Below are 24,563 nucleotides of genomic sequence, written 5' to 3' on the forward strand. Positions count from 1 at the left end.
CTGTCAAGCAATTAAAATATTTAATAGCGAATCGCACATTTTTGTCACATGAGAAACCATTGTAATTCTCTGATCAGCATAAAAAAGTGAATGGGCTTGCTTTGTACCAATTTTTTTTTTTTTTTAATTGCAAAGCAGAGCTAGCAAGAGAACCATGAGTGAACAACTCTAATCAGAGAGACAGGTTACACAGTGACGGTAGGCTTGACTCAATGCTATCCCAGAAATCCTTCCTGTAATATGCAAATTTGGCCGCCTCTGATTGGACAGTCAAATTTGCATATTACAGGAAGGATTTCTGGGATAGCATTGAGTCAAGCCTACCATCACTGTGTAACCTGTCTCTCTGATTAGAGTTGTAGACTAATTCAAGCAGTAAATCACTTCACTCATGGTTCTCTTGCTAGTTGGGTGTGAACGGCGAGTCATTAGAGTGATCAAAGGATTTCCCGTTAGGGTGATCAATGGTAAATTTAAGATGCCATTCCTCACTCAATCTGGCAATCTGACTGACTCTGCAAATTGAGGCATCTTAAAATGTTTTTATTAATGCCAAATAAAATATCCAGCACAAATTATATATGATAGACATAAATTAATAACTTATAAATTGTATTTAACACGTTTTTAGTTAGCGGGACTGCAGCTTATCACCGCTCCCGTCCGCTTATGTTCCTGTCCCGCCCGCGCCCGCAATGAGCTTTCAAAATTTGTCCCGCGCCGCACTGCTTTGCGGCGGGTCCCGCGGGAGTGCAGGGCTCTAGACCCAAGTTGTTATCAGTGCTCAGTTCAGAAGCCTGCATCTCTGATGGTATGGGGTTGCATTAGTGCGTGTGGCATGGGCAGCTTGCACATCTGAAAAGACAGCATCAATGCTGAAAGGTATATCCAGGTTCTAGAGCAACATATGCTCCCATCCAGACGACGTCTCTTTCAGGGAAGACCTTGCATTTTCCAACATGACAATGCCAAACCACATACTGCATCGATTACAGCATCATGACTGCGTAGAAGAAGGGTCCGGGTACTGAACTGGCCAGCCTGCAGTCCAGATCTTTCACCCATAGAAAATATTTGGCGCATCATAAAACGGAAGATACGACAAAAAAGACCCAAGACAGTTGAGCAACTAGAATCCTACATTAGACAAGAATGGGTTAACATTCCTATCCCTAAACTTGAGCAGCTTGTCTCCTCAGTCCCCAGACGTTTACAGACTGTTGTAAAGAGAAAAGTGGATGTCTCACAGTGGTAAACATGGCCTCGTCCCAACTTTTTTGAGATGTGTTGCTGTCATGAAATTTAACATCACCTAATTTTTCTCTTTAAATGATACATTTTCTCAGTTTAAACATTTGATATGTCATCTATGTTCTATTCTGAATAAAATATGGAATTTTGAAACTTCCACATCATTGCATTCCGTTTTTATTTACAATTTGTACTTTGTCCCAACTTTTTTGGAATCGGGGTTGTAGAACGCCATGAGCTGATGCAACTCTGTTTCCAAAACAACACAAGTGTATGTTTATAAAAATGCTATTTTAAATTGATTTATTGCATTTTATTGATTATTGGTTATATTTTATACTTGACAAACAGAACATTACAAGCTAGATGATAAACCAATGAGTCTACATAGTTCAAAGGAATTGGACAAAAGGATCTGGAAATTAGTTCCCCGTGCACTCAAGGGTGTGACCGCTCGTTTCTATCAAGCTTCAAGCTAACAAGGGGGTGTTGAAAATACAAGTGGACTGTAAGGGTTAATGTTATGAAACGTGCTGCTCTAGATTTAAGTACTTCACCACAACATTCCAAAACTTGTACACAGTCTCCTTCTGAGAAGCTTTCGTTTTAAGATTATAAATGTGCTTCGCTAGCAGCACTGAGCTCATCCTGAAAAGTTTTAAGTCTGGATACAGGGTGACTGAGATTTTTCTGTATCACGCAAACATTCACTTAAGACACCTGAGGTTAAAAAGTTATAAAGATCTTGCATTGACCCTGCCAAAGGAAAAACAAAGTCCATGAGCTTTCCTGGTTACATTTAGTAGTTATAACATTATACCTTAAAAAAAAAAAAAGCACACATACATCCTACTCTTTAATGGAAGATGTTTCAACATTTGTGCTGTTTTTTTTTTCTAACCTAAATAAGAGCAGTTCTGTTCTCTGAGCTGCTAAAAGCACACAGTTGTCACACCCGTCATTAAACTTGAACATAAATAGAACAGCAGAACATGGCTGTTTTTGCATTGCAGGTGCAGATTTTATAATAAAGTTTATGAAAACAAACCCACTTTATTCCAAATAACTTGAACTCCGCAAAGTATTTTACAACATGCTGTATTTCCCACCACCAAGTTTATCCGTGCTGAATTTGGTTACCATTCCATCCCAGGTACCACACAAACCGAGGTTAATGATAAAAAATAGTACGAAAAATCAATAATAAACTGGTCACACGGACATCCTGATTAATGCTCTTGGCTGGACTTGTTCCTCTACCAGCACAAGCATCTTCACTAATAAGCTATAGCATAATGTTCTCCAGAGTCTACCAGTCTTTATAAAAAGTCCTCTTTTTCTGCCAGATTTACACTTGTGTTCAAAATAATAGCAGTCCAACACGACTAACCAGATCAATCACTGTTTTTGGTGGAAATTATATTACTACATGGCAAATAATTTACCAGTAGGTGTAGTAGAGTCATAGAAAACCAACAGACCCAACATTCATGATATGCATGCTCCGGAGTCTGTGTAATCGAATAATTAAGTGAAAGGGACGTGTTCAAAATAATAGCAGTGTGGAGTTTAATTAGTGAGATTATTCATTCTGTGAAAAAACAGATGTCAGTCAGGTGGCCCTAATTTAAGGATGAAGCCAGCACATGTTGTACATCCATTTCTCTCTGAAAACCTGAGAAACATGGGTCGTTCCAGACATTGTTCAGAAGAACAGCGTGCTTTGATTAAAACGTTGATTGGAGAGGTAAAACGTAGACTGTAAAGAAGTGCAGAAAATGATGGGCTGCTCAGCTAAAATGATCTCCAGTGCTTTAAAATGGACAGCAAAGCCAGAGAGACGTGGAAGAAAACAGAAGACTACCATTCGAATGGATCGAAGAATAGCCAGAATGGCAAAGACTCAGTCAATGATCAGCTCCAGGGTGATCAAAGACGGTCTGAAGTTACCTGTGAGTACTGTGACAATTAGAAGATGCCTGTGTGAAGCTAATCTATCGGCAAGAAGCTCCCGCAAAGTTCCACTGTTAAAAAAAAAAGACGTGCTGAAGAGGATACAATTTGCCAAAGAACACATCGACTGGCCTAAAGAGAAATGGAAAAACATTTTGTGGACTGATGAAAGTAAAATTGTTCTTTTTGGGTCCAAGACAGTTTTTCAGACGACCCCCAAACACTGAATTCAAGCCACAGTACACTCTGAAGACAGTGAAGCATGGTGGTGCAAGCATCATGATATGGGGATGTTTCTCTTACTATGGTGTTGGGCCCATTTATCGCATACCATGGATCAGTTTGCATATATCTAAATACTTGAGGTCATGTTGCCTTATGCTGAAGAGGAAATGCCCTTGAAATGGGTGTTTCAACAAGACAACGACCCCAAACACACCAGTAAGCGAGCAGCATCAGGGTTCCAGACCAACAAAATGAAAGTTATGGAGTGGCCAGCCCAATCCCCGGACCTTAATCCGATAGAAAACTTGTGGGGTGACATCAAAAATGCTGTTTCTGAGGCAAAACCAAGAAATGCAGAGGAATTGTGGAATGTTGTCAAATCATCCTGGGCTGGAATACCTGTTCACAGGTGCCAGAAGTTCTCAGAAACCGTGGTTATACAACTAAATATTAGTTTAGTGATTCACAGGAATACTAAATCCTTACGATTTTTTCAGTTTATACAGTAAATATTTGGAGTTTGTAATGAAAAATGCAGACACTGCTATTTTTTTGAACAGCCCAATGTTCATTTTTCTTCATTTTCTGTAAAGTAATTAAAATATTGATACATTTTTCTTCATGTTTTGATGTAGAATATAATGTGCAGTGTTCCCAATGCATGGAAATAAAAACTATTATAAGGATTTTGAGCTTTACTCACGTTTTTAAACACACTGCTATTATTTTGAACACAACTGTATGTAGCCAGCAAAGCTGAAACAGCAATTTATGGTTTCAATTTCTTTAAGTACCCTCAGTAACCTTTTCTCATCACTATTTAGCTTGGTCCTACATTTCTTCCCTGTGAGCCAAGTAAAATCCACCATCTTTAGTTCGCAAATCCCAAATGGCCTCCTAATCAGTGTTGTAAAAAAATGTTTTCAATGTCATTTGTGCTTCAAGTCCTCCTTTTACACTAAAGAGTAAAAGTTTGGGTGTTTTGAGAAGAAAAGTGAAAGTTTTCTTCTCTTTATTTTGATTAAATATTAAACCATTAGCACCTTTTTGTTTTGGTGTGCATACTGCCATTAACCAGTGTGCTTGCTTTCACTCGATGGTTGAGCGGTGGTCCAGGACATGTATTTTAACATCAGATAATTTACGCTTTCCACAGAGTTTAAATTTCTTTTGGGTAGTATTTTACCAGAGGGGAACTGTCGGGGCCTTCTAGGTGTTCATAGACGGCCCAAACATATCACCATTTCAAATGTTGCATTTAATTTCTTTCATTCTTTTAATTGCTTTCATTCCTTCATAATTTCATTAGAATGATTCTCTTCTAATACTGATTTGGCTTCATTTTCTATCAAATTAACTTCAGAAATGAAAGGGTTACTGTCCTAAAAACATTAAAATAGTTATCCAATGAGATTTTGTTTGTTGTCTCAAGGTTGAGAAGAGTTTAGAGCTGGCTCACTCATTGGTTAGGTCTTCATTGCCAGGACAGAAGGCCATGGTAGTGTAGGTTTATGTCGGAAGTGACGGATGAATTAACCAATCAGATTTTGATTTATAGTGGGAGGGACCAAAAATGTATTACCTTCAGCCTTCTCGAAGGCCAACGCTAGCTTAACTGCGAATTGACGCCGTTAGCACGGCAGTGAAGTCACCTTCCAGCCAGTGTAGCATTCATCAGTAGTGCTAGCGAATGCCAATAAAGCAGCCAAGCTAGTGCTATCGAGCACAAGTAGCACATGCTAACGACTGAGAAACTAAGATTTCTGTCTCCAGACTCTTCTTCCACACACGCTTGCTACAGTATTTCTCACTCAGACTTAAGTATTCATTTCCCTGTGTAATTTACTTGGTTACTTTTAAAATCAACATCAACTACACACAACGAAGCTACCTGGCACCCTGCCCCTAATTCCTTGCAAAATCCTTTGCCCTGTTGCTTGCTCTTTTTTTTTTGGGGGGGGGGGGGGGGTGTCTGAAGTTCTAGCTGTAATGGGAACGGTTCGCCAGTTTATTTTACATATCATGCATATTAAGTCTCCAACAGGGAAACTTCTAGTCGAGTTATACAGTGGGGAATGATGCACACTAGGGCAGGATACGGATAGTTCTGAGTTTGTATTTGTTGCCAAATCGTGGTGAGGCATACTTTTCAGTGGAGAAGTGTTGTATACAACACTACGTAAATGAAAGTTATGGAAAATAAATGTTTAATGTCATTAGGCCCCTAAGATTATTAAATATTAATAAGACAATTCATTGACAGTTCAGAACTAAAATGTCCCTTAAGAATTTGAGCAGCCATATTGGCAGGTTCAATATAACGACCACCCGGGTGTTTTTGGTTTCTTAGTCAGGCTTTTAAATTCATTTTGTAATGGGTGCGAGAATATTGGCTTCACATCCAGTGCCGTGTTAATCGAATAGTTTACGATTTATAGTGCAATAAAATGGAAATTTGGTGCCTAACACGTTTTTACCAGATCATCATCATCCTGCTGTACAAAACTTTTAGATCAAGTTGGAAAAAGACTCAAAGGGTTTTTTTTGTTTGTTTTTGTCCTCCTAAAGTAGATCTCAAAAACATATCTGCCAAATCTCACATTGGGGTCGGTCTTAAACTATCCAATTTCAACTAAACAGCATGCAACAATTCAGCTTCAGGCTTCGATGACTCCTGACGGAACTGGTGTTCCGGATGAAGTAAAAGGAACCTCTAGCCGTCTCTGTTGACGGCTTTACGGAGAACGCGCAGACGGGACATGACTTCATCCCAATCCAGGTATGCTCCTTCTAGGTGTCTTGGGGTCCTGCCGCCAGATAAGTAATGTTTCCGGCCATGCAGCAGACGCCAGTTGTCAAAGGTTACCAGGTCACCTGTACATAATAGATAATTATTTATCTCACTGAACTTGAAAGAATTAGACTACATTTCCAAACTCTTATGTTCTGGCCACTGCTACTGGACATGTTGCTCTGTTTTCCATTAAGGGTTGGCCTCTTCACCAGACAGACCAAAGACTTTTTCCGTGTAATTAGCTCGATAAAAAAGAAAAAAAATGACACACCATACATAAGATATCCAGCCAAGTTATGAATCTGTTGTTCATTTGCAAGTCAGTATGACGCAAGCAATAATTCACGTTTTTCGTTAAGAAACCTCTTTAAGATTTGAGCCAAATTTTCATTTTCAGATCAACAGAGTGAGTTAGTTGAACAGAACAAAAAGGGTGTCGTTAGTTTTCCTTTCCAGTAGACTGACCTGGCTCCATCCTGTAGGTGACCACGTTCTCTGGCTGGTTCATTAGCTCCACAAAGCTCTTCAGGGAGGAGTAGAATGGCTGTACCTGATCGAGAGGCAGATCCAGGACCGTGTCTCGCGTTGCATTGTTATAGTTTATCCTCACCACATGGCCTTCGCTGTCCACGCTGTCCAAAGAAACAGACCAGACCTTGTTTTTTTAACCAGGTGGTCAAAAGATGGCGCCATTTTTACACCAAACCTGGCACTCTCAGACCACAAAGTAAAAGTCATGGTGACTTATATAATCACTGCCTTGTTTTGTTTTCTCAGTTATGTGATTTTATAATCCTATACCGTGCGTTCTGATGTTAGTCTAGGGTGGCGTTTTGATTTAAGGGCCCTTTGACGCACTAAAACATGAAGCACATGGGAATGTGCATTACATCAGTGAGGTCTGGTCTGTAAATTAGATGACCTCAGCACGCATCTAAATTTCCAAGTACAATAAATTTATAAACATGGCTAACCATGTCCTACAAACCATCTGAGCCAACACTGGAGGGCCAAGTTATGAAACCAACGGTTCTCAAACCGGGGGCCACAGCAAAAGTTTGATTCAGTTCATTAAATCTGTTTTATCCAAATCTACAAAAGTGGTGTGTTTTTTAAAAAATATTACATTTTATAATTAAATGTAATGTCAACCGAACGGCACCAAATCTCTTGAATGGGCATGAAAGGGATGGCTAGAGAAAGCTAGCAAAATGAACATGTTTCTGGGATGAGAAGGTTCTAGTCAGCCAAGTGAATGTAATGATGGGAGAATGCTAATAATGGCAAAAATAAGAAAATATCCAAGCATTTGCATTCTAATGTGCGTAACTACTAAGTAAGAAACCAATGGCTGCAGTTTTGGGTTTTCCTGGTGATCAGGGGCCACGGTGATCCCTTAAGGTTCCACGAATTGAGACTTTGCACTGTATGTGTGCGCGCGTGTGAGACAGTACTTAATAGTGGTTTATGCTACATGATCACATTTGGATTTTTCTCACTCTATAATGCGCTGCTTGGACTGCACGCTGAAATCGCAGTAGTCTGAGCCGGTGTCTGTGTAGTCGATGTAGAGAGATGAGAGTATGTGAAATGCCTCGGGGTCCTCTCTCCTGAGCAGCTCGGCCACGTGGAAGCCGTCCACCACCCTACTCTCACCACCCTGCTGGGCCTGCTGCAGACAGTGTAGGAACTGCACCTGCCAAATAACACACACACACACACAGAGAAAGGATCACTTTTAAGGGGTAACACTAAGCAGTGTCTTAGTTCAAGTGTCTTAAGTTTACACTGCATGAATTTTATAGGATTTCCAAGAGTAACTGCTACACAGATTCCTATGAAGAGAATAAATACGAATATGAACAGGAACTCGGTGCGGGCCCAAGTCGGCTTCTTCCCCGAGCATCAGCAACCGTTATTATACATTTCACAGCTGCTGATTATTAATGAGTTCCCACTGGGTAGTTGAAATAAGGTTTGGGGTGGGGTGTTTTTTACATTTCCCAGCAACCATTTGAATCGGTTTGAGTTACTCCTACTTCTACATGAACATGCAGAGAACTTAATCAATAATCCCATCTGTAACAGACATCCTGCTTTTTTACGAAGAAAACTCGTGCACTGAATTTCTATAAGCAAGCACTTTTTGTACAGACAGCATTACATTTCAAGTGCTTTTAATGATCTGTTCATAATATTGTCCTTCTACATTTATGTCACACAATGAAAGGAAATGACAAGTGTGATCAGTGCGATTTAAAGTACCAACAATTCTTCATATAGTTGGGTGTGGGACGGTTTCAACCAAGATGATGCAAACTCTTATTTTATTTTCACTTCATGGTGATGTACAGTGGTGCTTGAAAGTTTGTGAACCCTTTAGAATTTTCTATATTTCTGCATAAATGTGACCTAAAACATCGGCTTTTCACACAAGTCTTAAAAGTAGATAAAGAGAACCCGGCTAAACAAATGAGACAAAAATATTATACTTGGTCATCTATTTAATGAGGAAAATGATCCAATATTACATATGTGAGTAGCAAAAGTATGTGAACCTTTGCTTTCAGTATCTGGTGTGACCCCCTTGTGCAGCAATAACTGCAACTAAATGTTTCCGGTAACTGTTGATCAGTCCTGCACACTGGCTTGGAGGAATTTTAGCCCGTTCCTCCGTACAGAACAGCTTCAACTCTGGGATGTTGCTGGGTTTCCTCACATGAACTGCTCGCTTCAGGTCCTTCCACAACATTTCCATTGGATTAAGGTCAGGACGTTGACTTGGCCATTCCAAAACATTAACTTTATTCTTCTTTAACCATTCTTTGGTAGAACAACTTGTGTGCTTAGGGTCGTTGTCTTGCTGCATGACCCACCTTCTCTTGAGATTCAGTTCATGGACAGATGTCCTGACATTTTCCTTTAGAATTCGCTGGTATAATTCAGAATTCATTGTTCCATCAATGATGGCAAGCCGTCCTGACCCAGATGCAGCAAAACAGGCCCAAACCATGATACTACCACCACCATGTTTCACAGATGGGATAAGGTTCTTCTGCTGGAATGCAGTGTTTTCCTTTCTCCAAACATAACACTTCTCATTTAAACCAAAAAGTTCTGTTTTGGTCTCATCCATCCACAAAACATTTTTCCAATAGCCTTCTGGCTTGTCCACATGATCTTTAGCAAACTGCAGACGAGCAGCAATGTTCTTTTTGGGGAGCAGTGGCTTTCTCCTTGCAACCCTGCCATGCACACCATTGTTGTTCAGTGTTCTCCTGATGGTGGACTCATGAATATTAACATTAACCAATGTGAGAGAGGCCTTCAGTTGCTTAGAAGTTACCCTGGGGTCCTTTGTGACCTCACCGACTATTACACGCCTTGTTCTTGGAGTGATCTTTGTTGGTCGACCACTCCTGGGGAGGGTAACAATGGTCTTGAATTTCCTCCATTTGTACACAATCTGTCTGACTGCGGATTGGTGGAGTCCAAACTCTTTAGAGATGCTTTTATAACCTTTTTCAGCCTGATGAGCATCAACAACACTTTTTTCTGAGGTCCTCAGAAATCTCCTTTGTTCGTGCCATGATACATTTCCACAAACATGTGTTGTGAAGATCAGACTTTGATAGATCCCTGTTCTTTAAATAAAACAGGGTGCCCACTCACTCCTCATTGTCATCCCATTGATTGAAAACACCTGACTCTAATTTCACCTTCAAATTAACTGCTAATCCTAGAGGTTCACATACTTTTGCCACTCACAGATATGTAACACTGGATGATTTTCCTCAATAAATAAACGACCAAGTATTATATTTTTGTCTCGTTTGTTTAACTGGGTTCTCTTTATCTACTTTTAGGACTTGTGTGAAAATCTGATGATGTTTTAGGTCATATTTATGCAGAAATAGAAAATTCTAAAGGGTTCACAAACTTTCAAGCACCACTGTATATAATGTAGGCAAACCAAATGTGACTATATTCATGACAAATGTTTAGTCAAAATACCACACAATTTACAGTATGGTTTATGCAAACGTGTGTGTAAGGTGGTATACACACCCCAGGAGGATGGTGCAGAGCAGGATAGTCTGTGTGCAAGCTCAGCTTGCCGGAGGTATATGCCACGTTGTTAGCCATGGGCTTGTCTTGTACTTGCCATGTGTGACTGTTAAGGCAAACACAGTGCATGTTTATAGAGTCTGTGTGAAATGACTGGAGGAAACCACAGCTGTAAAATGGTTAATGTTTTTGTAGCCTTGCAAGAGAATTTAATAACTGTAAGAAATTGTGTTATGGCAACACTCGATGAGGCAGCGGTAGACTGGGGTTTTGCGATTACGGCTGCGTTATCTGACCCGTGCCATATCGGGTAGAGTTTCTGTTTTGAGAAGTCTGCTAAAGGATGGAGATCCATAGAGGAAATCCTTAAAATAGTTTAAAAAAAAAAAAAAAACTATGGATATAAGGATATGAATGAATTAATATCCTCAATGAATTTCAGAATCTCTGTGTCGGTTGATTTAATTAACGAATTGCTCTGTTTTAATGATGCTGGGTGAATAAATGCACACCAGTGTTGAGCGATAATTCCTGATTCCTGCTGAGATTAAAAACATGTTCATTTTCAGCAACAGCTTTTATCCTGGTTAAGGTCATAGGGGATCTGGAGTTTATGCTAATGCAGGAAAACACCCGGGATGAGACACCAGTCCATCACAGAGCACTATGCACAAACACACACGCGTTCAGACCTACAGTATGGGGAAATTTAGTGTAGCCAGTCCGCCTACAGACATGCTTTCTTTTGGGAGGTGGAAGGAAAAAAAAAAAACTGAGGAAATCCACACAGACACAGGGAGAACATGTGAAACACACTCGAATGAAAAACCTACACCTAGGACATAGCGTTGAGGCTTGAGTAATAGTTAATTAACTGATACAAATGCATTTCATTGGCTCAGGTTTTTTTTTTTTTAATAATACGTTCTATTCAAATAGTAATATATGAATTCTCCGAACAAAAAAAATGAATTCTTTTCACCAACACCTGATATTCATTTAGCATGGTTCTGCAGCTTTGGTCATTTAGAGCAAACATTTTCAAACTTGGAGAAGAATGTTGTGATCAAGTACTATGATGACAAAGTTGAATCATTTTTAACATAAACTAGAGGGTTCCAGGGATGGAAAACATACGGTGGAGCAACACTTAGTCTCTCCAGACCTTCTGTCTAAACAGAGGAGAGGGAAGACCTGCTGTGACTGGAGACGCATGGAATTGCAGAATACAGAATGATGTCATTCCTGAGAAAGGCCAGATCTGCTGGACTGTTTTTTTTCAGTTAGGTCTCGCTCTCTTTCCTTCCCTCCTCTTCAGTAGCTTTGGACACAGTCAGCTCATGATCAGAGCTTGTTGTTTGAGTGTGTGTGGGCTGTGAGCAGGTAAAACAGGGTCCAGCTGGTGTCTGGCTTTCCATATGCTGTCCCTGAACATCAGAGTTTAGTCACCGTGCAGCTCTGGAATACATCACCGGCTCCGACGAAAGCGGACAGAACACGCAGCGTGTTCCTGTATTATTTGTCTTTTAGCTATGTTCCCTTACTTACTAATCCAAGCATTGTTTGTTTTCCTTGCGTATCCCTTGTCCTGTCTTTTTTTTTTTTCTCTTCATTTTATATGGAAGGCTCTATTTCTCTCAACTGTGCTTAAAATGCATAAACTACTCAGAACGTGCTGTCTTCATTTGTAATTCCTCAAGGATGACTTTCATAACATCGAAACGATTAATGAGATGGATAGGCTGTAAGTGTCAAATAATGCATCTCTGATTCATTGCTCTGCAGTTTATATGAAGGTCAGTGGCAGTGGAACTCATTTAAGAGGAAGAAAAGATGTTTGATTTGGCCTAGATTCAGGTCAGGAAATGCTTTCATCAAGTTGATCACAGTTTGCCAATGACTCATGTTGAACTTTTAATCTTTTACAGCAGAAGGCAAATCCTCTGGAAAAAGACTGATTTAGCAGAAATGCAATTTTTATGGCTTTCTTCATGCTGAATTGAGGTAGAATTTCACAGCTGTGGAGCATATACTAACAAGGCATGAACAATTTGTGATGTAAGTGTGGAAAATGCACTTCGAGCAATCTTTTCAATTATACAGTAAAATTGTGTGTGTGTTTCTTACCCGTAAAACGTGATTCTGAGGTATCCAATTCTCTGACCCAGTCGAGCCACCTGGCCCAGCTCTGCTGGCGCCCCTTTCAGGTACACAATCCCGACACGCCTTAGGGTTGTAAGCCAGGCCAGAGCAGCCTTATCATCATACAGGACCTCCTCGAAATCTGCCACAGGCATCCGCAGAGCAGAATCCCAGAATTCACGCTCTGAAACAACCCAGAGAGAGTTACCTAACTAAAAAAAAAAAAAATCAAATTACCTATCCCATAAACACACTTCTTACAAGAAATCCTAATACAAACTGAAACAGTCTATTGTAGGTAAACTACAAACAATGAAGCAAACATGCTTGTATTGGGAAATCATTTGGAAACGTATCCGCTAGTAAATTCCTCTTGAACCCTTCCACAAAATATCACCACATGCTCAAAGAAAACCCATGATGCAAGACTGAGAGAATGAACACACATCTTAAACCAAATGATCAGTGTGTTCTGTATTCTAAAGGTTTAGGTCTACAGTTTAGCAGAACCGTTTCACAAATGCATGCTTTCTGTTGATCTCTTGTAATCTGAAATCTTTTAGACGTCATGCTCCAACATTCAGAATTTTTACCGCAGTCTTGTATATGGTATCTCATCTCATCATCTCTAGCTGCTTTATCCTTCTACAGGGTCGCAGGCAAGCTGGAGCCTATCCCAGCTGACTACGGGTGAAAGGCGGGGTACACCCTGGACAAGTCGCCAGGTCATCACAGGGCTGACACATAGACACAGACAACCATTCACACTCTCATTCACACCTACGGTCAATTTAGAGTCACCAGTTAACCTAACCTGCATGTCTTTGGACTGTGGGGGGAACCACTACACCACCGTGCCGCCTGTATATGGTATATTATCCTTAATTGACAGAAATCCATGCAAAGGTGCTTGACTGGGGCCCAGGCATGAGTAATGCAAATAGTAGCATTTACATTATAAGTGCCTTTGTGTGGAGTACATCTCTTATCCCTGTCTTTTCTTTCAAGTATCTGTCAGGAGAGAGGTGAACACCAGCTCCACATGGCAATCATTAAATCAAATAATGGAAATTCAGACACATCCCTGTTAGCTGGCGGATTTTTTTTATTTAATTGGAATAGCGTGTTTGTGTTTTCAGGCCAGAGCCAAAACATGTGGGCATGCGGTTAAACATGGTCTCTACGTGAGAGGAACAACAGCCACAACAGCATGTCTGTATTTGTGTTGGAGACAGATGGATGTTTTTGGTTTGTTAATGTCGGTTCATCTCACTTTGTGAATAGAATATAGATATTTCTATCCACATTCACTGGATATGAGCAACCACGCACTCCGATAGCCTAGTAGTAGAGTAGCCAATCAACTCTTATACCATAAGCAGAGAAAAACAAAGTGGCAGAGCATTTTACTGAATCAACCGAAAACAAAATAAAAACACTTTTAAAAAAAAAAAAAAAGCAACAACATATGGAATAAAAGTATTTGATTGTAAGAACTTTTTTTTTTTCCAAGAATAATTATAGCATTTTTCACAAATTGCGACTGTCATTTCACCGGTTTGTTAAGCAGAAGTGATCTTGTCAGACGTTTTCTATAAAGTTTTTATTTATCAAATTTGCAAAAAATAAAAATGCTCCGTTTCTCAAAATCCAGTGAATATGGATAGAATAAAACAATTATTCCACTCAATCTTGTCGTACATGGCTTATAGCCAACTCGGCGCTATGCCCCTCATTGGCTCGTGTACGACTCGATTTCGTGGAATAACTGTTAAATATATAAAATAATTAGAAATACATATTTATAGCGTTATAATGGAGCTTTCAAGCAGTTGAATGTCTGAGTGCATGTGAAAGTCGGTGCTAATTACTACGTAGCTAATCCATCCATTATCTGTAGCCGCTTTATCCTGTTCTACAGGGTTGCGAGCAAGCTGGAGCCTATCCCAGCTGACTGTGGGTGACAGGCGGGGCACACCCTGGACAAGTCACCAGGTCATCGCAGTGCTGACACAGAGACAAACCGCCATTCACATATGCAGTCAATCCACCAATTAGTCTAACCTGCATGTCTTTGGACTGTGGGGGAAACCGGAGCACCCGGAGGAAACCCACATGGACACGGGGAGAACATGCAAACTCCGCACAGAAAGGCCCTCATCGGCCGCTGGGCTCGAACCTGGACCTTCTCGCTGTGAGGCGACAGTGCTAACCACTACACCACCATACGGTAGCTAATTATTAATCCAAATCATAAACTTGAGTCAGTGGTGAATAAAGAGGTTTTAAAAAAAAAAAATTAAAGAACCGTCACTGAAAAATAAGAAGTATTGCTCTATGGAAAGTATGGCACACAAGTCAAAAGAAAGATTAGCAGACTTGTGCAACAATTCAAGAGCTGAGTGGCACACAGCAAATGAGAGACAAATGAGGGGGGGGGAAAATGACAGCATATTGGGATTAGGGAGGGAGAGAGAAAGAGAGAAAGCTGGGCACTTGGCCCAGGGTGAGGAGGTTCAGATGGTGCTGCTCCACAATGCAAAGGTGCTCAGCGTTCCCTCTCATATCAACGCACATTCACTACTAGGATTTCCTGGCAGGATACACTCCAGTCTCCGAGCCAATCAGAGATTAGTCTCACTTTTGCATAGTTTCCACCTGGGCTTCAAACCAATAATACATCTCTATATCTCAAAGCTTCTCAACTGCTCTTGCGCTCTCTAGCAAACTCACGAGCAAATGTAGACGAGTGTACTTTAATCCCTGTACTTCTGTTCATGTGCGTCTGTGTTACACATCTGTGCATTGTTCTTTCCACAGAGGTTTTTGCAGCAGTAGCAGCAGCACTAATCTGGCCCTGTAGCTGCCCTTGTTAACTGTGTCAAACACATTACTCGCAAATGGAACGGAAAGATGGAAAACAAATTCCAAGGCCCATTTGCCGATCTTCATTTCCTTCCGAGTGTTCAGTACGAGCAGTATCTGAACTGCTAGGATGACTAATGTGAATAAAGTGAATTCACAGTGTAGCAACAAAACTTGTAGGACAGCTTTCATATTTCTTACACATCCTTTATGAAGCAGCTGCATCTTTTACAACTTAAAACACGTGCTTTCCCACAAGATTAAGCTCACACAGCGGCAATATATTCACAGGAAATATAGTCACATAAAATGAAAGCTGGTGGAAATTGGAGATGAATTAGACCATTTTACTCTCCCTTTCCCACCCCCAGAGGAGCAGCTGGAAGAGATTATTGGGAAGGTTTAATCATCAAATTAATTAAAGCTGTATTTACACTGTATGATTTTTGGCCTGGCGGCACGGTGGTGTAGTGGTTAGCGCTGTCGCCTCACAGCAAGAAGGTCCGGGTTCGAGCTCCGTAGCCGACGAGGGCCTTTCTGTGTGGAGTTTGCGTGGGTTTCCTCCGGGTGCTCCGGTTTCCCCCACAGTCCAAAGACATGCAGGTTAGGTTACCTGGTGACTCTAAATTGAGCGTAGGTGTGAATGTGAGTGTGAATGGTTGTCTGTGTCTATGTGTCAGCCCTGTGATGACCTGGCGACTTGTCCAGGGTGTACCCCGCCTTTCGCCCGTAGTCAGCTGGGATAGGCTCCAGCTTGCCTGCGACCCTGTAGAACAGGATAAAGCGGCTAGAGATGATGAGATGAGAAGATTTTTGGCCTCACTGTGTAGTCACAGACAAAATTCACACATTGTAAGACAATTCTTTGGTCGTGAGTTGAGATCGGTGATCTTAGGATGCATGTGATGTGCTCGTTCGCCGCTGATTTAGTGCCATCACGACCAAAGACAACGGACAACAAAGTTTTGGCAGTGTTAGAAATTTCTGAGTGTGCTGCGGCAGTACTTGTTTCAAAGCCACCAATAAGAGGACAGTATATGATTATGCAAAACTCACAGGACAGCTTCAAATATGTTCATGGCGAAATATGATGCAAACGTTGTAACGGACAGAAGAAATATCCTTATTATTCTATCCACATTCGTTGGATAGAGAAAAACAAAATGGCAGCACGTGTTGCTGAACCAACCGAAGACGAAACAAAAACTCTACTTGAAAACAAAATCCCAAAAAATACAAAAAAGCAACAAAATATGGAATAAAAGTATTTGATGGTAAGAACATATCTTTTGGGGGGCGTCGTGGCTCAGGTAGATAAGGCACCATGCCATAAATCCGGGGACCCGGGTTCGATTCCGACCCAAGGTCATTTCCCGATCCCTCCCCGTCTCTCTCTCCCACTCATTTCCTGTCCTGTCTCTACACTGTCCTATCCAATAAAGGTGAAAAAAAGCCCCAAAAAATCTTTTTTTTTTTAAAGAACATATCTTTTGGGTTTTTTTTTTCAAGAATTATTATTTTCACATTTTTCACAAATTGCTCCTGTCATTTCGCCTGTTTGTTTACATTCTATTTTGTCGGACATTTTGTATAAAGTTTCTATTTATCGAATTTGCTAAAAATAAAAATGCTCCGTTGCTCAAAATCCAGTGAATGTCGATATAATAAAACAGTTGTTCCACTCAATCTTGTCATACAAGGCTTATAGCTGACTCAGCGCTATGTGCCTCATCGGCTATCAGCTCGTGTACGACTCGATTTCATGGAATAACAGTTAATTATCTCAAGCTCACTCTGAAGACCGTGACTGCATTTTCACAAGCCATCACAATGACTGATGACGAAAGCAAAACGTGGTCGTTTTTCAATCATCACAGATCTACGTTAGAGGAACTTCCCTGTAAAATCTGACCTGGAGAACACATCTTATCACACATGCCATTCGAGATGTTCTTGAGATCATCTTAATCAGTGTGATGAGTAATAATCTTTAAAGGTCCCATGGCATGGTGGTTTGTTGATGCTTTAAACGGGCTCGTGGAGGCTTCCGGATGTTATATCCGCAGCCTTTCTCGAACTGAACCCTCGGCACGTAAATATAGCCTCCTAGGAGAAAGCCCCATTTCAGCGCTTTTCCCAGTGTGTCGTTTTGCTAATGAGAAGCAGGAGGCGGGGAAGGGTAGAGGGTGGGGGCGGGCCATGGGGGGAGGGGCTTGACCAAGCTGCGCGCACACATACTCGCTGCTATCAGCGCCTGTAGCCACGCTGCTAAGACAAAACCCCGTTCTCCCTCGGACTCCTTTCGTAAACTCAATGTGACACAGAGAGTGAGAGTGTTCGGAGTGGTAGTTTACAAACGTATAATACCCTAGGCTTGAACACGCACTCCATAACCAAAGAGGATAGAAGCAGCAACTACAACAACATAGCGCTTATCCAACAGAAGACATGCATTGCGGAGCAATAGTCAAACATAAGCTCATAAGTTACAGTCAATTTCCAGACTAAACTCAGTTTAACAGAGCATGCTGCATGCTCTTTAGTTTTGTAGCGCAGATTACCTGGCTAACTGCAGGAAGCGGTTAGCTGCACAGCTAATGTAGCCATTGCTAGGCTAACGCACCGATTTTAAAACACGGCAAAACGACCAGTTATACACTTACTTGTTCGGTGTTTGTTGCTGATGCGGCAGGGATGCTTGGTACGGACCCAGGCTTCTGTGACAGTTGATGTGCAAAACCTGCCCTGTACTGTCCCAAGTTGTGGAAACATTCCTCAGGAAAATGCTTCCGACAAACATACACCGTCTTAGGTAGACTCGACGGTGTATTATTGAAGTAAATAAAATTAAGCCACTGCGTCTTCAGGGGCTCTCCCGTCGGCAGTAAAAACAGACTCTTTTCTGTGTTGTCACATCCATGTACAGCGCAATTTCCATGTTTCGCTCGCTTAGGTGATGCCATGTTGTTGTGTCCTCTATGGTCTCCTCACTACAACTGGGCGGGGCAATCCATACAGTGGGTGGGAATCCAGGGGGGGGGCGTGGGGATCATCTCCCTTGCTGACGTAGTAAAGGGAAGAGCTTATCAACGCGCCGTTTTGACGCGCCATTCTCAAATGTTGGGCATAGTTTGGTTTACACATTATGAGATTTCTAGCCACTGGGGTGACTTAAGAAGGTCAGAGGAACTCATTTTAACGTTAAAAAACCTCAGAAAGTGAAAATTTCATGCCATGGGACCTTTAAAGAATGTTGTAATTACATCGTCTAAAACCAGCTACAGTAGAGCAGATCCCTAGCATAAGGATTTTCCTGGATTTTTAAAGATTTTTCATAAAGTATTCCTGGCCTTGGGGCGGCACGGTGGTGTAGTGGTTAGCGCTGTCGCCTCACAGCAAGAAGGTCCTGAGTTCGAGCCCCGGGGCCGGCGAGGGCCTTTCTGTGTGGAGTTTGCATGTTCTCCCCGTGTCCGCGTGGGTTTCCTCCGGGTGCTCCGGTTTCCCCCACAGTCCAAAGACATGCAGGTTAGGTTAACTGGTGACTCTAAATTGACCGTAGGTGTGAATGTGAGTGTGAATGGTTGTCTGTATCTATGTGTCAGCCCTGTGATGACCTGGCGACTTGTCCAGGGTGTACCCCGCCTTTCGCCCGTCGTCAGCTGGGATAGGCTCCAGCTTGCCTGCGACCCTGTAAAGCGGCTACAGATAATGAGATGAGATGAGATTCCTGGCCTTGAGGTAGACATTTTAGATAACACCATAAATGGTTGAAAGACCCAATTGTCTATTCTATCTACATGGATACTGAATCAAAGGTTCACACCCTTCCGGATACTTGTGCGAAGCTGTATGTATGTGTGTCTCACAAAGCCTGCTGTATTTATGACACACCCTTGGGAAAACCTGCATTTGCAAAAAAAAATGTAAATAAAACAAAGTTAGAGCCAATAAACACATACGTGGCTGTGTATAGAGAACATTCCCTTTGCAAGTAGCACAATCCTGAATTAAAGACATTCAGAAAACTCTTGAACCAATTACCGATGTGGATAATGAGCTCTTTCTTGGCCGCTCGCTTCATAGTGGGAGGAAAAACGACTGGTTTATTTGATGCAATAAGACATAGTCATGTAATGTTCAGCAAACAAACCTCCCTATTTCTCTATGCATTAAATTAGCGCTCTGAAATAAACTCCAGAAAAGTCAAACACAGTGCTCCAGGGTTACCAAACTCCATCCATGAGACCCATAAGACATTCTGTATTAACATAAAATAGGCTCGCTAAATAACGAACACCTCACCTTCACAGAGGTTTCTCTAAAGTCTTTATCCTGCTGAGGTTAGTTATTTAGGGAGTGTAAAATTAACTCGGAACAGTTGGAGATGCTGTTCAAATGGAGAACATCCTGTGGTTTTACCCTGAGCAAACGTGAAAAAATAAACATCAGGGTCTCACTTAACTGCAACACATGGAAGACAGCGGAAAGGATTAATGGCACTTTGCCGTCAGCAACAGACACATTACAGACAGCATAGCTGGCCCGGGAAAGTTCAGAGAATTTTATGAGGAAGACATATTTTAACAGGAGCACTGCAAAAAAATGATATCTTGTTTAAGATAAAATATCTTTTTAATATGGGTGAATTGATCTAATATTTCCTATTAGAAGATTTGGACTCAAATATGAGATTATTTAGCTTACTTTTAGATGCTTTTCCTCATTTCAAGCTTGAAATTTTCTTATTCTTTCGGCAGATAATTTTGCTAATTTTAAGCTTTTAATTCGAGAAAGAAGCAAAATTATCTGCCCATTGAATGACGATTTAAAGCCTGGAATGAGTAAAATAATCTAAATAAACTCATATTTGAGTTCTAATAATCTTCTAATAAGAAATTTTAGATAAATTCACCTATATTAAAAGATATTTTCTCTTAAGATATTTTTTGCCGTTTCGGTGCTCTGCTGGATTCAGTGACAAGTCAGAAGTAAAGGAAAATGTGTTTATGGCATGGTTTAGAGCAGAGTGATTTTGCTGTATTTTTTTCATTAATAACTAAGCAGAATTTGAGTAGTTTTACAGAGATATTTAAAAAAAATATTTTTTAAATAAATAAATAAGGGGGGCGGCACGGTGGTGTAGTGGTTAGCGCTGTCGCCTCACAGCAAGAAGGTCCTGGGTTCGAGCCCCGGGGCCGGCGAGGGCCTTTCTGTGTGGAGTTTGCATGTTCTCCCCGTGTCCGCGTGGGTTTCCTCCGGGTGCTCCGGTTTCCCCCACAGTCCAAAGACATGCAGGTTAGGTTAACTGGTGACTCTAAATTGACCGTAGAATGGTTGTCTGTGTCTATGTGTCGGCCCTGTGATGACCTGACGACTTGTCCAGGGTGTACCCCGCCTTTCGCCCGTAGTCAGCTGGGATAGGCTCCAGCATGCCTGTGACCCTATAGGACAGGATAAGTGGCTACAGATAACGGATGGATGGATGGATAAATAAATAAAATAAAAAATGATTTTTTTAAGGGCTTTGGTTCAAACTAGAGTGTTAGACCTTCAGGAAGTTGCAATGAACCCTGCTATAACTTACACCACTCGTGTGGTAAAGTACTTCAGAGCGAAAGTATTTACAACCTCAAGCAGTGAGAGTACCATCTAGAGCCTGGCAGCTTTTCTGACGCAGTTCATGAAACACAATTACAGTGGTGCTTGAAAGTTTGTGAACCTTTTAGAATTTTCTATATTTCTGCATAATTATGACCTAAAAAGTCAGATTTTCACGCAAGTCCTAAAAGTAGATAAAGAGAACCCAGTTAAACAAATGAGACAAAAATATTATACTTGGTCATTTATTTACTGTATTGAGGAAAATGATCCAATATTACATATGTGAGTGGCAAAAGAATGTGAACCTTTTGCTTTCAGTATCTGGTGTGACCCCCTTGTGCAGCAATAACTGCAACTAAACGTTTCCGGTAACTGTTGATCAGTCCTGCACACCGGCTTGGAGGAATTTTAGCCCGTTCCTCCGTACAGAACAGCTTCAACTCTGGGATGTTGCTGGGTTTCCTCACATGAACAGCTCACTTCAGGTCCTTCCACAACATTTCCATTGGATTAAGGTCAGGACTTTGACTTGGCCATTCCAAAACATTCACTTTATTCTTCTTTAACCATTCTTTGGTAGAACGACTTGTGTGCTTAGGATCGTTGTCTTGCTGCATGACCCACCTTCTCTTGAGACTCAGTTCATGGACAGGTGTCCTGACATTTTCCTTTAGAATTTGCTGGTATAATTCAGAATTCATTGTTCCATCAATGATGGCAAGCCGTCCTGGCCCAGATGCAGCAAAACAGGCCCAAACCATGATACTACCACCACCACCATGTTTCACAGATGGGATAAGGTTCTTATGGTGGAATGCAGTGTTTTCCTTTCTCCAAACATAACACTTCCCATTTAAACCAAAAAGTTCTATTTTGGTCTCATCCGTCCACAAAACATTTTTCCAATAGCCTTCTGGCTTGTCCACGTGATCTTTAGCAAACTGCAGACGAGCAGCAATGTTTTTTTTGGAGAGCAGTGGCTTTCTCCTTGTAACCCTGCCATGCACACCATTGTTGTTCAGTGTTCTCCTGATGGTGAACTCATGAACATTAACATTAGCCAATGTGAGAGAGGCCTTCAGTTGCTTAGAAGTTACCCTGGGGTCCTTTGTGACCTCACTGACTATTACACGCCTTGCTCTTGGAGTGATCTTTGTTGGTCGACCACTCCTGGGGAGGGTAACAATGCTCTTGAATTTCCTCCATTTGTACACAATCTGTCTGACTGTGGATTGGTGGAGTCCAAACTCTTTCGAGATGGTTTTGTAACCTTTTCCAGCCTGATGAGCATCAACAATGCTTTTTCTGAGGTCCTCAGAAATCTCCTTTGTTCGTGCCATGATACACTTCCACAAACGTGTTGTGAAGATCAGACTTTGATAGAGCCCTGTTCTTTAAATAAAACAGGGTGCCCATTCACACCTGATTGTCATCCCATTGATTGAAAACACCTGACTCTAATTTCACCTTCAAATTAACTGCTAATCCTAGAGGTTCACATACTTTTGCCACTCACAGATATGTAATACTGGATCACTTTCCTCAATAAATAAATGACCAAGTATAATATTTTTGTCTCATTTGTTTAACTGGGTTCTCTTTATCTACTTTTAGGACGTGTGTGGAAATCTGATGTTGTTTTAGGTCATATTTATACAGAAATAAAGAAAATTCTAAAGGGTTCACAAACTTTCAAGCACTACTGTATGTGCTCTTTAAGCCTAGAGATTCTCCAAACTGTACCCAGGTGTACTCTGATCATCTCACTCACAGTAAACTGTCTGTCTTTTTTTTTTTTTTAAACCTGGAGCCACAGAACGCCAACAATCCAGCTGTGGCCTGACCATGTCAAGTCAAGGAACCATTATTCTTCAATCCAAATACATGCGGGTTTGCTTGGAGCACGTCGCAGCACTCTTCTCAAGTTGCTTAGATCATGATTCCATATGGCAGGAAGCGGGAAAAGACTTTCCACTCAAGGGTGATCCTTTGGATGTGTCTCCTCAGACAAATGCTCCAGCCTTAAGGCTGGCTGTTCCATAAACCACACATGAAACTACTACACTAAGATTACACACCAGGTTATGATCTCGGAATCAATCGAGAAATATTTATTGATGATTCGTACATCAGAAAAACTTACTACTAGTAACTTTTTCACACATGCACGACATCAGATTGGTTACTGAGTTCAACTTCAGCTACAGTTCTAAATCTGAACTGAAAGAAGCCACAGTGATGTGATTACAGTGCAGAGACTGTCACAGAAAAACCAAAACCAAACATGAACATCTCTATCCTGCCCAAAATGTGTGGCTACTGGGAAGACCAAATTAAATCCAGACTGGAGCTGAATATATTTTGGGTCCATCCTGCTGCTCCATGTAAATGAAGAGCTCTAAATACTAGAGCTTATTTAGTTACCAGAAACCAAAGCTAACCTGGACCCCTTAAGACTTAGAAATAAATAACCTGAAGTAAATGTAGAATGACCATGTCGGACGCTCTGAGGTACAAAGAGATTCAGAAACTAAACAAAATCTAAAGGTAGATGATTTAGATTTTTTAAATTTGATTTAAATCTAAAAGTAACCCAGAGGACAGTGACAAATTAAAGGAAAGACCATGATAAAATGTCTCTGGAACATACTGGGCGACCATAAGCCACCATAACAGTGTCAACACATCTTGACATAGATTCTTCAAATCACTAGAAGTGTCCCGAAGAGATTCCTCCAAAAGATATTCCCTTTTCTTCCCCAGTGATGGTCAGGAAGCACAACGTCTAATATCACTCACTCCAAAATCTCCCATAAGTGTTCAACCGGGTTGAGATCTGGTGTGTGTGAAGACCATAGCAAATAATTTACATCATTCAACAAACTATTCAGTCAGCCCCGTCCCCTGTAGGTGGGGATGGTGTCATCCTGGAACAGACCACTCCCATCAAGATAAGAAAAGGTTCAGCAAAGGATAAAGGTGATCAGTCAGAAGACCTTTGCATTGATTTGCAGTGAGTCTTCTCTCTCCAGGGCCCCACAACACACAGTCGCTACATGCCATAATACACAATCCTCCTCCTTGGTCTTCTTTTCCTACAAGTTATGACACGGAACAATCCCCAAAGCTGTAATTCATGAACGGTCCACTCCACATACAATCTGTCAGTCTCTGTTTGATCACAAAACAATAACGGTTTCCCAAATCAACATGTCAGCAGCTTCAAATCAATATTATGAATGAATGAATGAATGAATGAATGAACCCTTTATTGTTACTGTTACCAGTGAAATTGACCATCAGCCTGTCCTTACAGAGGAGGAACAGGACAGGAAGACAGGGATAAAAGAAAAAGAAAAAAAAGGAAAGATGAGGAAAAAAGAACACCCCCCCCCCCACTATGCTCTTATCAGGAGTATAGTGTGAGAACATTTAAAAACCTCCGCAAAAGCACACAATAACACAAGTACACTTTAAAACATGGGACTTGAGGGGGGGGAAGGGGGGAAGGAGGGGGCAATCAGGGGTGGGGGGGTAGGAGGGGAGGGGAGGAGGTAGAGGTAACCCAGCGCAAGCAAGCAGCCGTCCGCTCCTGCAGCCATGCAAACGGTGCTGGTCACGCACCCGCTTGTCACACTGGGGGTGAAAAACGGCGACCGCGGAA

At 41.3% G+C, this 24,563-nt stretch overlaps 1 protein-coding gene across 3 annotated transcripts in view; it reads right to left on the minus strand.

The window, feature by feature from the left end:
- Nucleotides 1–1,555: 1,555 nt before the first annotated feature.
- Nucleotides 1,556–24,563, minus strand: part of bbox1 (butyrobetaine (gamma), 2-oxoglutarate dioxygenase (gamma-butyrobetaine hydroxylase) 1) — a 43,612-nt gene continuing 20,604 nt past the window's right edge. For all 3 annotated transcript variants that reach the window (XM_060911137.1, XM_060911135.1, XM_060911138.1), the window contains exons 4-8: nucleotides 12,419–12,617; nucleotides 10,292–10,397; nucleotides 7,723–7,919; nucleotides 6,689–6,855; nucleotides 1,556–6,303 (exon numbers count right to left, since the gene is read on the minus strand). In XM_060911137.1, the coding sequence (XP_060767120.1) occupies nucleotides 6,143–6,303; nucleotides 6,689–6,855; nucleotides 7,723–7,919; nucleotides 10,292–10,397; nucleotides 12,419–12,617 (830 nt within the window). In that variant the 3' untranslated portion in view covers nucleotides 1,556–6,142. The remainder of the gene's footprint in view (nucleotides 6,304–6,688; nucleotides 6,856–7,722; nucleotides 7,920–10,291; nucleotides 10,398–12,418; nucleotides 12,618–24,563) is intronic.

The sequence above is a fragment of the Neoarius graeffei genome, chromosome 27 (assembly GCF_027579695.1).
Source record: "Neoarius graeffei isolate fNeoGra1 chromosome 27, fNeoGra1.pri, whole genome shotgun sequence".
Taxonomy (NCBI): Eukaryota; Metazoa; Chordata; class Actinopteri; order Siluriformes; family Ariidae; genus Neoarius; species Neoarius graeffei.